The sequence below is a fragment of the Physeter macrocephalus genome, chromosome 6 (genome assembly GCF_002837175.3).
Source record: "Physeter macrocephalus isolate SW-GA chromosome 6, ASM283717v5, whole genome shotgun sequence".
Taxonomy (NCBI): Eukaryota; Metazoa; Chordata; class Mammalia; order Artiodactyla; family Physeteridae; genus Physeter; species Physeter macrocephalus.
The window spans coordinates 56,116,657-56,131,847 of record NC_041219.1 but is presented as its reverse complement, the minus strand read 5'-3'; the positions used below and the strand labels follow the sequence as shown (position 1 = coordinate 56,131,847).

The 15,191-nt window shown below is 43.6% G+C and overlaps 1 protein-coding gene across 6 annotated transcripts in view; it reads left to right on the top strand.

Moving 5' to 3' along the window:
* Positions 1–15,191, top strand: part of PARP11 (poly(ADP-ribose) polymerase family member 11) — a 48,858-nt gene that overhangs the window by 3,891 nt on the left and 29,776 nt on the right. For 5 of the 6 annotated variants that reach the window (XR_003680240.2, XR_003680239.2, XM_028490919.1 and 2 more), the window contains exons 2-3: positions 13,354–13,482; positions 14,536–14,656. Coding sequence is in view for 3 of the 6 variants with exons in the window: in XM_028490919.1 (XP_028346720.1) it covers positions 13,354–13,482; positions 14,536–14,656 (250 nt within the window). In the remaining 3 variants the exon portion in view is untranslated. Of the gene's footprint in view, positions 1–13,353; positions 13,483–14,535; positions 14,657–15,191 lie in introns of those variants that run through there. The other variant, XM_028490920.2, reaches the window with a different exon arrangement.

The following is a 15,191-nucleotide window of genomic DNA, read 5'->3' as shown; positions in this document are numbered from 1 at the left end:
TGACCCCCTTTCTGAACTGCGTGATGGACAGCTCTGCTGGTTGTCCCTCCGGGAGTTCAAAGTCAGTATGTCTAAATCCGCCTCCCTCAGTCACTGAGTCATTATTTCACGCAGTCAGTCAACAAACACTGAATAAACATCTATTGTCTGAAAAACACCATTCCAGGCACTAGGGAGGGGCAGGGCAAACCTGGACCAAGTCAGAGCCCGCCCTCCAGGGCCTTGGAGATACAGTTTGAGTGGGAACGGTGTTACCAGAGGGCATCTGGGGGCCTGGGAAGGTTTGTTGAAGCAAGTCACACTTGAGCTAGGTGTCCGAGTCCCAGAAGTGGTCTTGTGGGAAGGGCAGAGGAAGCAACATGGCCAAAGGCCACGGAAGTGAGAGAGAGAATGGCCACTACAGCTTGGATGGAGGAGTGACGTGGACAAAGCGCATGTCCTGTGGTCGTCTCGGTGAGGACATCGCGAGAGGATGAGGGTGGGGTGCTGCAAGGATAGCAGCTGGCGTCTGTGGGACATCCTGTCTGAGGAGGCAGTATATTTCTATAGACGTACCTTCGGGCTGGAGGGGGACAGAGGTAGGATGTGTTCTGGCAGTGAAAGTTCTAGAGAATGTAGTGTCTATGAAGATGTGTTCTTAGGGTCAGCGTACACTCACAGGTTCATAACTGACAGCTTTATCTTCTTGGCATTCTTTGTAATCGTTCTAGCAGTGGGTTTAGCTGAGCTGACAGAGGAGTGTGGCGTGCCAGTGTTTGGTGGCTGGGGGCCGTCTAAAATAGAGTATGGGGTCATCCAGTACCTCTGAGGTGGGGATTTATAAATTTTTGTTCTCTCTTTAGCGATGAGACTAAGGCTCAAAGTTGGGTGCACTTTCTGAATGAGGACAGCCAGGTTCTAAACCCAGAACTTTCTGGCTCCAGAACAGATACTCTTCCCAGTCCAACTTAGGATCTAGGCTTTAAAGTGAGTAGAAAAGACCCTGTGAGAGAATCACAGGGACTCAGAGCTAAAGGAAGGGTTCTCGAACTGCAGGAAACCTTGACGTTTCTGTGACACCAACTCCTGGGCGTTTGGAACTTTTCTAGTGATGCAGCCCACGAGCAGGAGGAGAGAAATACTGTGGCCTTCCCAGGGTTGGCATGGCAGATGCTGCACAGGGCTGAGGGATGAGTCTAGTAGTTTTTGGTATCGGGACAAAACAGAGTTTGGGAAGCAGGCTGGAGGCACGTGTTTGTGGTGGAGGCCTGAGGGATGGGGTGAGGCAGTTTGCCCATTGTGACCTGCCTGGCCGGCTGCTCAGGCAGGAGGCCGAGGTCTTTGGCTCATGCAGCTCCCCTCTAAGAGTTAGACCTGCTTTGGAAACAATGCCTGAGGGCTCTCATGTATTTATTGAGCACCTACTATAAGCCAGTCAGCTCTAAATCCCAGGGTTTACAGTGGTGAGCAGAACAGAACAGGCCCAGCCCACACCGGTTTGCTGTCTGTGCAGGGTGGCGACCTTAAGCCGATAATTACACAGTAACATTGAGCTCCAATTGTAGTAGAAGCTCTGAAAGAAAAGGGACGATGACGATGACGACATGTAGTAGGAGGAGCTAGTGCTGGACTTGGAGATCAGGTCAGGCCGCCCAGCGAAATTTACTTCTACAGAGATCTGAAGGGTTGAGCAAGAGTTAGGCAGGTAAGGGCTGGGTGGGAGGGGAGGAGGCCTGTCAGACAGCCGCGACAGCCTGAGCAAAGGCCCCGAGGCAGAAAGGAGCTTGTGAGAGAAGCCATGTGTGGCTGGAATGCGGTGAACCAGGAGTTAGGGCCAGCAGGTAGGTAGGAACAAGCCATGTGTGGCTTTGTGGCACATGTTTAGGATTTGAACTTTATCCTTGGAGGAATGGGGGCCATCGAAGTGTTTTACACAGGAAGTGGCATGAACATACTTGCGTTTTGAAAAAGATCATTCTGGCTGCTGTGTGGAACACAAGTTATTTATTAGAGAGTGTACGAGGCAGATGATGGCCAGCCACAGATAACCGTGTCCGCGTCACCGGGAACTGGGAGTGTGTTCGGTCCCAGAGCAAAGGGGAGTTAAGACTGCTGATCAGCCAACTACTGACAGGGAGAGTATCTTGGATTATCCAGGCTGGGTCCTTAAAAGTATCCATAGAAGATGCAGACAGAAGTGAGTCGATGTGAGGATGGGAGGATAATCAAAGATACCAAGGGCAGGGGGGAATTGGGAGATTGGGTTGACATATATACACTGTTGATGCCATGTATAAAATAGATAACTAGTGAGAACCTACTGTAGAGCACAGGGAACTCTTCTCGGTGCTCTGTGGTGACCTAAATGGGAAGGAAATCCAAAAAAAGAGGGGTTATGTGTATACATACAGCTGATTCACTTTGCTGTACAATAGAAACTAACACAACATTGTAAAGCAACTCTACTCCAATAAAAATTAATTAAAAAAAACAAAGATATACAAGGTTGCTGGCTTTGGAGATGAAGGGGACCACAAAGCAAGAAGGTGATAAGCTTCTAGAAGCAGGAAAAGCCAAGGAAATAGATTCCTGCCCCCGCCCCCGCCCCCCCCCCCCCCGCCCGCCGACAACAGCCTCCAGACAGGAATCACTAGTTGATTTTAGTCCAGTGAGTCCCACGTCAGACTTCAGCAGAACCGTAAGATAAGAAACTGTGTCCCTTTAAGCCACTAAGTTGGTGGTAATTTGTTCCAGCAGCGATTAAAAACTTACACAGGGAGCATCCGAAGGTCTGTTCGAAGACACTTAGGAACCTACAGTGTAGTCTAGGGTGCGGGTGAAGGGGACTTGGTCTGAGCGGGGGAGAGAGAGGAGTGGATCAACCCAGGCTGCGCTTTGAGTGATGGAGGCTGGGTTCCTGGCACAGGCCGCCGGGAAGAAGGGCCACTCTCACTGAGATGGGGAGACTGGGAAAGGGGGCGATGTGGAGGGGACCAGGAGTTTGGTTTGGGGCCTGTGATAGGTTTAACGTGCCTGTGAGGCATATTCAGGTAGAAAGTCAAGGGGCAGCTGGATAAGTGAGTGGAGCTCGGAGGGGAAGGCTGGGCTGGAAATGGCCGCTTACGGCCTCAGCCTGTATAGACAGAAGGCTTTTAAAATCTTGGGAGCAAGTGAGATCCCTAGGACAGTGTTTCTCAAATTTTCAGCACCCATGCAGATCACCAATTTTAAACAATATTTTATTGTTTATTTTAATTTTATATTACGTATTTTAAAAATGAATAATGTTTTTATTGTTAAATAGATGACATTTTTGCAGCCTCTTACAAAGTATCTAACTTGATAGGTAGCTTGAGATGTAGGTTAGACCCAGACACTTGAAAATTTTACCCTGTATTTCTATTAAAATAGGAAATCCCATGCTGTAATTATAGATTGTCAAGATTCACAGCTAGTGTTTGCTGGCCCTGTTAGATGTCTTGGAATACCAAGATAGAACACAGACGGAGCAATTATGGGGCTTCTGGGGCTATTCCTAGTGCTTTGTCAGTTGCCAAATTGAGACACTTATAATATTAAATAACTGTAGGGGTGGATGTTTCAAGCAGCCGGAATGTTTGGAAGCAGGGAGCGAATGGATTCTGGGACTACTTCAGTCTCCGGAAAATATCTCCTCATGTTTTCTTGTAACGTTGGCTGTGTTCTTTATACAGCCACAATAGTAAAGTCAGTCTCACTCTCTGATGAGTAAAGAGAACCATCAGATTCTGGGAAGAAATCACAGCCTAGCACTTGAGCCATTTGCAGCATAGTTTGCTGACTCTGAGAAATCTGGTATCTTACTCTCAGCATTAAAATTTGGGGTATTTTGGCCTTGAAATGATAGGTTCCAGTTATTTATGATGCGGACTGTATTTCAGCATCTACTTCAGTAGGCCTCTGGAAATCAAGAACGACCATTGGTATTATTAGCATCACGAAGAAACGTTTTTATCTCATCCCTCCTTTCAGAAACTCTTGTCAGCACTTCTGTCCTTGACAGCTAGTAAACTTAGGCGGGAAGAGTAGTCTTTCACACGCTGCCGTTGCTTCCTCAGCATCTGAGAGCACATACTCTGAGTTGGCGAGATTTGCTGGTATTCAGTTTTCACTGTTTCCTTCCACACTCGGTTACAATCAGGAGGCACGCTGGTGCCTTCTTTCTGTCCCAGATGTTTAAAGCATCTTTTAGGAACCCAGCCGCACCTTTCCTTGCTATTCGTATAGCTCATGCTCTGTCAGTTTTGAATGGATTGCACCTTTCTCAGCCGTGTCACACCTCACAGAAATATCATCGCCTGAATGAAAACTGACTTCCCTTGTACCGTGAGCTTCCACCCACAAGCAGGACAAAAAGTTGTCGAGTATTTCTACCCCGTTACATACTACGTGTACTGCAAGAACGGATTTGTATTTTTGCTCAGGTAGTTTGTTCAGTTTTAAAACTAAACATGTTGAAGCGCTCAAGTGATAATAATTGCTTTTCTATGTCATGTGCCATTGATAAGATGTGACCTCCGACAGAGTCATTTAATAAAGAAATTTTGTCAGTAGTTTGTTTATTTTTTTTTGTTACAACAGTTAAGTTGGGCATTAAATTTGGATTGACAGCTTCTCAGCAATATTCAGACAATTTTACCTGTTCTAGCTGGGTAATGCCCCTTTAGTCTTGGTCCCTTCTCTATCCTTATTAACAAAGCAAATAGACTTGGGGCTCTGTTAGAAGATTATGTGAAAATTTATTTGGTTTTACACCATTGTATTTGCTGAACACTAGCTGATATGAACTCAGTAACACAGACTGAACACATTGAGATGCTATGAAAATAGAAGAATTTTTGTGAAAATTGTAATTAATCTTATATTTCAGCTTTGCAAACTGTATGTGATCAAATTTCTTTCATTACTTTTTTTCTGTGAAAAATGCCTTTGAATTACTTCCTAATTCTTGAGGACCATGTTTTAAAGATTCTGAGAAAGACAAAAAAGGGCTAAGACTGAGCCCCAGTAACCTACAAGTTATAGACTGAACCGAAGTAAAGTTGCAGAGATTTGAGAGTTTGTGGCCAGAAATCTAAGATGATCTGGAGAGAGTGATTTAATGGAAACCAAGAAAAAAGTAATGCAGGACAGTGGGTAAACTGTGAAATGTTACTGAGAGGTCAAATAAGACAAGGTCTGATAAAAGTGCATAGGATTTGGTAACTTGAAGCTCATTGGAGATCCTAGCATGTGCCTCCTTTTGTGTGTGTGTGTGTGTGTGTGTGTGTGTGTGTGTGTGTGAGAGAGAGAGAGAGAGAGAGAGAGACGGTGGTGGGATATATTAGCCCAGAAGCTAGAAAAGCTAAATTAGAGTGGATTTTGGCATGCATGGAAAGTGAAGAGATAAACTGTGTGTGTAGACACACAAAGAGTTATAAGCCACCAAAGGAGATAAAGTGGAACCCTGAAAAGAAGGTACATGATAAGGGGAACAAAGAACAGATGGGACAAAGCAAGATGATAAACTTAAACCTAACCATATCAATCATCATACCAAAATAAATGCTCTAAACACCCCAATTAGAAGGCAGATTGTCAGATTGGATTAGAAAGCAGGACCCAACTCTAAGTTGTCTACAAGAAACACACATTGAATGTAAAGACACAAGCAGAGGGACTTCCCTGGTGGCTCAGTGGTTAAGAATCCGCCTGCCAATGCAGGGGACACGGGTTCGAGCCCTGGTCCGGGAAGATGCCACGTGCCGCGGAGCAACTAAGCCCGTGCGCCACAACTACTGAGCCTGCGCTCTAGAGGCCGTGCTCCACAACTACTAAGCCCGCGTGCCACAACTACTGAAGCCTGCGCGCCTCGAGCCCGTGCTCCGCAACAAGAGAAGCCACCACAATGAGAAGCCCGCGCACCGCAACGAAGAGCAGCCTCTGCTCCCCACGACCAGAGGAAGCCTGAGTGGGACAATGAAGACCCAACACAGCCAAAAATAAATAAATAAAAAATAAAGTAAATAAATTATTTTTAAAAAAGACACAAGTAGGAGAAATAGAGATATGTAGTGCTAACGCTAGAGAGAAAGCTTGCGTGGAATGTTAATATTAAAGTAGGTTTCAGAGATGATATTATTAGTGATAAAGAATGTCATTTCCTAATGATAAAGAGGTCCGTTAATCAGTAACAATCCTAAACATTTATACACCTAATAATAGAGTGTCAAGACACGTGAAACAAAACTAATAGAGCTGTAAGGAGAAATAGGCAAATCCCATTATAGTTGGAGATTTTAATCCTCCTCTCTGAATAATTGATAGAATTGGTAGGTAGAAATAAGCAAGGATGTAGAAGACTTGAACATCATCAACCAACTTGACCTAATTAATATTTATAGACCAGCACACTAGCAACAGCTGAGTACACATTTTTTTCAACTACACAGAGAACATTTAACAAGATAGACCATATTCTGGGCCATAAAAGGAGTCCCAATACATTTAAAAGAATTCAGGCCTTATAAAGTACACTGTCTGATTAAAATGGAATTAAATTAGAATTCAATAAAAGAAAGATCTGTAAAATCCTCGAGTACTGGTAAATAAATAGCATGCTCTAAAATAACCCATTGATCAAAGAAATAAAAAGGGAAAATAGAACAATGAAAGCATATCAAATTTGTGGTATGCTGCTACAACAGTTCTTAGAAGGAAATTTATAGCTATACTGATGCTTCTATCAAAAAAGAAATGTCACAAATCAATGACCACAGCTTCCTCCTTAAGAAGTGAGAGAAGAGCAAGTTAAGCTCAAGCAGGAGCAAAGAAAGTTTAGAGTGCAAAGCACTGAAATGATGGTTGATGATGTTCAAGTCTTCTACATCCTTGCTTATTTCTACCTACTAATCCTACCTACTTTCAGAATGTAGAAACGAAGGTAATACTTCACAACTCACTCTATGAAACTGGCACTACCCTAATTCCAAAACCAGTCAAAGACATTGTAAGACAACTACAGACCAATATCCCTAATGAACATAGATGCAAAAATTCTAAACAATTTTTGCAAATCAAACCTAACAGTATATAAGAAGGTTAATGCATCATATTATCAAATGATGTTTATCCCCCAAATACAAGGTTTGTTTAATATTTGAACAGCATCAGTGTAACTCATTGTATAAGCAAACTAAAAATGAAAAACTGTGTGATTATTTCAATGCACGCAGAAAAAGCATTTGACAAAATCCAGTATCTATTCCTGATACGGACCCTCAGCAACCTTGGACAAGAAAAGAACTTGTTCAGCCTGATGCGGGGTGTGCAGAAAAGGTTAACTCAGCAGGCCTGGATTGCGCAAACCTTGCACATTCTCAAGAAAGGCCTGTTTCCATGACTGTCCTTTGCCTAGCTCCAGAGAACTGAACTCCTGGAATGGTTTGTCTCATGAGTGTATCTGCATGCCTGAGAACTTCAGCCATGCTCCACCAGTCTGTCCAGAAAGTTTATACTAGCAGTGTGATTTATGGTGAGTTCCTTCCCTCTGGAGATCTGGAACTTCAGCAGCTGAGGTCATTCACACAGGCGCTATAGGTTTACATGACCAACTCCCAATGAAAACCCTGGACACCTAGGCTCAGGTGAACACCCCTGATTGGCAACACTTTGCACTTGTCACACATGGTTGCTGGGAGAATTAAGTGTGTCCTGTGTGACTCCACTGGGAGGGGCCGCTTGGAAGCTTGTACATGGTTTCCTCTGGACTTCATCCCACCTACTTTTCCCCCTGTGTTTATTTCACTTTGTATACTTTTACTGTAATAAACTGTAACCATGAGTAGAACAATTTCTGAGTCCTGTGAGTTCTTCTGTTATGAACTAGAGAGTAGTCTTGGGGACCCCTGACACAAGGGGCATCAGCAAAATACCAGTACCTAATATCAAACTTAGTAGTCAAAGGCCAAATGCTTCCCCACTAAGATCAGGAACAAGGAAATAACGCCTGTTCTTTATTCAGCATTGTACTGGTGATTACAACCAGTGCAATAAGGCATGAAAAAGAAATAACAGGCATCTGTATGCTAGAAGAAAGAAGTAAAGCTAGCTAGCTAGCTATCTAATGCCTATAGAAAATCTGATGGAATGTCCAGAAATCTCCTAGAACTAATAAGTGAGTTTAGTAAGGTTGCTGGATACAGGAACCACATCCAAAAATCAGTGTATCACTATGTACTAGCAACATTCAATCAGAAATTGAAATTTAAAATGCAATTCCATTTGCAATAGTATCAAACATATGAAATACTTAGTCATGAATCTTGCATAAGTGATATGCAGGACTGTACACTGAAAACTATAAGACATTGAAATGGTTAAATAAGACCTAAATAAGTCAAGAGATGTACCTCATTCATGGGTTGGAATACTCAATATTGTTGAGATGCCAATTCTTCCAGATAGGTCACTATGCAATCCCAATCAAAATTGAAAAGATCTAGACTAACCAAAGCAGTTCTGAAAAAGAAGAATAAATTTGGAGTGCTAACACTACAGTGTAGTATTGGTATCAAGATAGAGAAAATGTTTATTAGAACAGGAGAGGGTCCAGAAATAGGCCCACAAACAAACAGACAACTGATTTTCTCTAAAAGTAAGACTCAGTGGAGAAAGGATAGTTCACTCAGTGTTTGATCAGAGGTTATGTTTAACCCTCTTGTGCCAGTGAGGCTACCCCCCTGTGTTGATGGATCTGTGTGCAGCCTTGGGAATGCTGTCATGTCCGCCCCATGACCTGCTCTGACCGCTCCTGGGTAGGTACAGCCTAGAGCTTGTGCATAGCCTTCCCGACTCCCACCATTGACTGTAGTCCCAGGAGGGCTTTCTTGGCTGTCCCTGGTTCTCTATATTAAATTTCTGCCTACTGTGCCATTCTGCTTGTAGCAGAGCTCCGGGCCTCTCCTTAATGGTTTTTCGTCAAAGATTTCCATTTTTTTCGATAATGCTTTTAGATGTGAGGTTCTCCATACTCCGTTACATGTAGAATCAGTCCCCTCAGGCAGCGTCATGGATCTCTTTGTCCTTAGGATGTGCTTTTCCTCCTGCAGTAGAACCCCTGTGTCACTGGAGCTGGAGTTGGGAGCCCACTCTTCCCAGAGTGACACCCTGGGTGGGAGGGGTGGTGGCAGCCCCTGGTCTACTTGACTTAGCCCTCCTGCCATGAAACCACTACCCTAGAAACCACCCTGTACCTGGGTGGAAGCAATCAGGGCCCAGTATTCACAGCCGGCTGGGCCTGGACTGGAGCTCCCACCACAGGAGTGGGGACCCGATAGAGGAAAGGAGGTCGGTCTTCTGTGTTGCCTGCCCGGAGTAGACCTTCTGCACTTGTGGGCAGCCTGACCCTTCCAGGGTGAAATAGGCCCAGACTGGGAGCTGGAGGGAAAGGGAGCCCCTGTCTTCCCGTCTGCAGCCCTGAACGGGTGGGGTGGGGAGTGGTGGACCAGATCTTGGCCCAAATGCCAGACTCTTGCCTGTTCTGGAGATTTGGTAGATTTTCTTGAATAAATATTTCTCTATTTGCTAGATGATCTTAAGACAATTTCCAGAGACGTTAAATGTTGTTGCTCTTTTAAATAATGTCCACCAGTTAAAATGCAGTTTTGCTGGGGAGGGGCCCACTGCTCTCCTTACTCGGTCATTCCAAAAGTTCCACCCTGTTTGTAAGCTTCCAGTATACAGTTTTGGACCTTCTTCCTGTAAGAGACAAGGAAGTTTTCATTACCAGCTGTGATTTCCTCAAGGTGTTATGTTTATCATAACAAAATAAATTATATTTTGTTTATTTTAACAAACTCATCAGAAAGGTTTGAACCAATCTGGAAGGTGGCATTATTTTTCTCCCATAGACCAGGATTTTGATTTTAAGCCCATCTTCCACCCGGCCTTGCAACTTGATGATCCAGATTCATGGCTCCCAGGCTCCATAAATATTCTGGTTGGAGTAGCTAGCATCGTAGACAGGTTCCACCGGCATACCCGTTGCACTGGAAAATTTACAAAACGCTTTTCCAATTTATACTAGCTTCTTTGTCCTTCTCAGCCTGAAGTGCAGGAAGTATCATCGTCTGCCAATTAAAAACCGGAAAAGCAAGGCAGATTATGGTGTTGTGGCTGATCTCATTCATTCCACTAACAGTGATTCACTGCCTTTTCCCTGGTGGACAACTGGCGCACACTCCTTTTGTTGCCTGTAGATGTATTCTATCCTAGATCCATTACTACTCTGCTTACAGTATTTTAAAGTTATTCGTTGAAGCTTGACTTAACTCTTTGAGCCTAATTATACAGAATAGCCATTCCTTTGGAGGATGAACTTGTAGAAAACCATAAGAGTCAGTCTTATGAACGGAGTCTGAGTCTTTGGAAAGAAAGCCAGAGCATCTGTGAAGCAAAGCAGTCACGTTCAGCTTTGGCCCCAGAGGAGAGAAGGAACAGCTGTCCATGTAGGAAAATGAGGCAGGGGGCCGACAGCTTAGGGAAGAGCTGACGGTCCGGAGGCCTCGGGTGTTTCTAGACTCTTCTTTGAACTGCCAGCTCCATGATTCTAGACAACATAATTGTATCTTCTCTGCTTCGGTTTTTTTCCCTAAAGTTAATTGGAGAACGACTTCTCCTGTGCTTTGGGTTGTAGAGGAAAAAATTAGTGTAAACTGACAAGGAATTTTACAAAATTTGAAGCCCTTCAGGGCAGTGGGAGCTGTCTGTGGTGCTGCCCTCTCCGCATAGGGATGACTGTGAGATGAGTCTGTCCTGCCCACCTCCCCCCGCGAGAGCTGCTTATGACAGGACGCTCTGAAAGGACTTCTGTGAAACACGTCCACTTGTAACCTGGCTCACGGTGTGGTCTTGGGAACAGTGTGACGTAGCAAAGCACACATGTTGCTCGTGTGCTGTGTGAAGGGGGTTTCCTATTCCCCATTCCCTTTTCTCCTAGATGGAACTCGTAAGCCACAAATTTATCTTAACTATTTCCTTGAATCCCATCCTTCCAAATTTTTCTGGTTATTTTCAGAAGAAAAACTAAATTTAAGTCACTCTCGCTTTCTTTGCCTCTCAGAATAAAATGAGCAAATAATGTGAACAATAAGTACTAGAAGGAAGAGCAGGTGCTGTGAATAGTTAACCTACACAACTGATCTTAAATTTTAAATCATTGCCTTTTTTATTGGGTTAAAATAGATAAGGTAAATAGTGCGCCCCAAGTCTGCAGCTCTTGCTCCTAAGGTGTTCTGGTTTTCATTTCTTAGTGGCCAATCCACTTTAAAACATGAAGGAAAAATCCTGAACATAATCACAAAGCATCCCTTGGAGAGAGTTTCCAAACGTGAATGAGAAAATAACAAGCCCCATTCCCTGAAGCTCAGGTACTGTGCCTGCTACTTCACTGCAGTACCGAGCATCACTCCTCCCAGCAGCCCCGGGAGGAAGGAGCCTTTCATCTAGGTTCTGTGAGGAGGAAGCTGTGGCCTTAACAAGGCCGTGGAAGCTTATCCCAGGTTACACCACTTCTGTACACTTTAAACAATGAAATTTAAAGCAAATCTTTTCCAGATTACCCTAGTACATATTCTTTGTTAAAAAAAAAAAACAGAGATATAGGAAATCAAATTTTTAACAAATCAGCAGAAATCATATAAGTTTATATGTGTGTATATGCTGAAACACATACACACACACACGCAGAGAGAGAGAGCAAAGTCTGAAAGTTGCACAGTAAGCAAACAGTATTGATTAACCCTGGCGAAGGAAGGTGAGAGGTACCAGGAATGGAAGTGATAGTCAAAAAAGAGTCTTGAGCTTTATCTTAAATGTTCTGGTGTTTTGCAAGGAGAGATTTTCATGTATTCGCTGTGCAAATTTAAATTAATAATTTAAAAACCCTTAAAGAATGAGGACAGAAAGCCACATTCCAGATTAAGTTGACTCTTCTTTGACTCACTTCTTCGCCCCTTTTCTGACGACCTCTTCTTCGTCACAGTCTCCACCCAAGAATGTTTAAAACTTTTCAAAAATAACGTGTACATAATATAGGCAAGATTATAAGGTCATTGATAAGGAAGTATAAGGTAGTATTCTCTGGTGCTTACATGGACAGACCCTGGATCCAGACTGCCTGGGTTTGAATCCTGGCTTCCCCGTTGTGTGACCTCCTCATTTATAAACTTGAGGTATTAATGGTACGTATCTTAAACGGTTGTTGTGAGGCCCAAATGACTTATTATTTGTGCAGCACTAAGGACAGCACCTGGCACATAGTAAGAGCCCTATAAGGATTACTATTATTATTATCCTAATATTCAGGAAAAACTATGATAAATGTTTATGTATCCATCCAGACTTTTTCTGTGTGTATGTACACATGCATATACCCACGCATACAGACACATACACAAACATTCATGTGGGTAACTATAGATGTATTTTTTATTAAAATCGATCATACTATTTCTATTTATCGTAACATTCTTTGTACTCAACGCTATATGTTATAAACATCTTTCTGTGCCACTGAATGAAATGTGAATACTTTATTTATTTGGCCGCGCTGAGCGGCTTGCAGGATCTTAGTTCCCCAACGAGGGATTGAACCCAGGCCCCGGCAGTGAAAACGCCGAGTCCTAACCCCTGGGCCGCCAGGGAGTCCCGAACTACGAATATTTAAAACAAAAATCAGTTGTATTTGGTCTTAACTAGTTGTGATAGTGGATCCTTTTAACCAAATACGTGAACATTTGATAAGACAGAAATTTCTTGGCATTAAACTGAGAATCTGGAGTGCTTATAGGTGTTGATACAGCTTACTTTAGCGGTTGCGTGGACATTGATATAGCCACCTAAGTGTCTGATTGTTTGTCTTATTTGTTAAGTGTGAGGATATTCAACATTTAAAAAAATAAAGACCAGATTTTTTAATCAGATCGTGGACAGTTTAAACGAAAAATTAAATTTGTGGTTTATTTCATAATCCCAAACTGAATCTTTCCTTTTTCTTTCTAAACAGTCCACTATGGAATTTTTCTTATAAGCAATTAACCCAAAACACCCAAATCATTTCTGTAGCAGTTGCTGCTAAAAAACTGGAATGTTGTGGCCCTTGTCCAAGAAAGATGTGCAGATGTGATAATTAAACATTTTAAAATGTTTACTTTCAGAGCCCGTATGCGAGATAGAATGCTGTTTGTCAACATCACTGTTGGAATACAGCTCTTTGTGAGAAGAAAAATGATATGTGAAAAGCACACTGGTTATTAAGAGAACGATTTCTTCCTCTCCCTCTTCCCGGCACTTCAGGAGATGTTCCGCAGAGCAGAAGAATTCTTATCCAAGACTGCAAACAGCGAGACGGATGAGATGGACACGTCGGACACGCAGTGGGGCTGGTATTACCTGGCGGAGTGCGGGAAGTGGCACATGTTTCAGGTAGCGCCCCTCGGGCGGAGCAGGCGGGGGTTTAGACTCACCGAGCGCCGTTGTGCAGGTGTGAAAAGGGGGTCCGGGCGGCACCCGAAAGAAATCCAACCTCAGGGAAGTCAGAGGGCGGAACAAAAAGAAAAATCAGAAGTTCTTCTGGTCCTTTTCCTTTCCCCAGGTTTTCACAGTGTTTACTTAGAAGAAACGGTGTGTGTCTTCTGTGTGTCCAGAGTGCAAGCGTGACTGAGGGGTACGTGGTCTCGGCACGTGTGAGCAAGGCCAGGCCTGGTTTGGTGGACAAAGGGAAGGGGAAGCGACCAAGCCGGTCTTAAACGCCTCTGTGCTCCTGGTGTTAGGTTAGGGGGTGTAGAGAGGCCTTCTCCTCCAGCCTCACAGCAAGCCGAAAGCAGATGCCAGCACTCTGTCTTACAGCCAAAGACAGTGCAACTCAGAAATGGCCTTCTCCTCCAGCTTGAGTCCCGCAGCTCGTTAACGGTTAAGCTGAGACCTGAGCCCATATACACTCAAGCTCTGTGCTCCTGGTGTTAGGTTAGGGGGTGTAGAGAGGCCTTCTCCTCCAGCCTCACAGCAAGCCGAAAGCAGATGCCAGCACTCTGTCTTACAGCCAAAGACAGTGCAACTCAGAAATGTTACTGAAATTGGCCTTGAGTCCCGCAGCTCGTTAACGGTTAAGCTGAGACCTGAGCCCATATACACTCAAGAGCTGGTGGAGTTTTTTTTTTTTTTTGCTTACAAGGCTACTTAAAGAAGATTGGATTTGAGCCACTTAAGATGTGTAATTTTGGCAATAATTTGGGAACACTGTAATACTTTGGAAAAAGTCCTTATAACCAGTTATTGAAGTTTCTTTGCTGGAAATCCTTAAGCTATTTCCCATATGCTGTCTTAGCTGTGATTCTCTCCGTGTGTTGGGAACTAGAACAGGTGATTAGTAAGTTTCCTCTGTCCCTCCACTCTCTGTCTCTGTCCCCCATTACTGCCTTTGTGGCCAAGCCATTCCTGTGAACAGCTGGTAAATGAACTTTCTGGTTTGTCTTAAAGCCGGATACCAACATTCAGTGTTCAGTTAGCAGTGAAGATATCGAAAAAAGCTTCAAAACAAACCCTTGTGGCTCCATTTCTTTTACTACTTCCAAATTCAGCTACAAGATAGACTTTGCAGGTATGTTTTTTTCCCCTAATAGTTGTGTGTTCTTAGTATGTTGATGTGGTGAAATCTGCAGTTCTGAAAATCAGGGTTAGTTGACATACTTGCAGACAACAGAGTAAATCCTTTTTGTAACACATAAAAATACCTGTACAAAAATTCAAGATTTAAAATCTTTTTGAGCAACACTGCCTTTTATAAAGGTTATTTATATGCTTATGGATGCTAACATATATGGAGATTGTCATGTATTTGCCTGTAATGCTTCTCTTCTAAGGAACACAAAACACCTCTAAACCATTGTTTTATTCATCATCCTCTCAGCCTTTTGGAATAGGTACGATCAGTCAGATATTTTAAGGATCAGTCAGAGAGGTCACACGACAGTCATAGGTAGCTGGATTGAGTTTTTTCTTTTTTTTTTTTTTTGTGGTATGCGGGCCTCCCTCCGTTGCGGCCTCTCCGTTGCGGAGCACAGGCTCCGGACGCGCAGGCCCAGCAGCCATGGCCCACGGGCCCAGCCGCTCCGCAGCACGCGGGATCCTCCCGG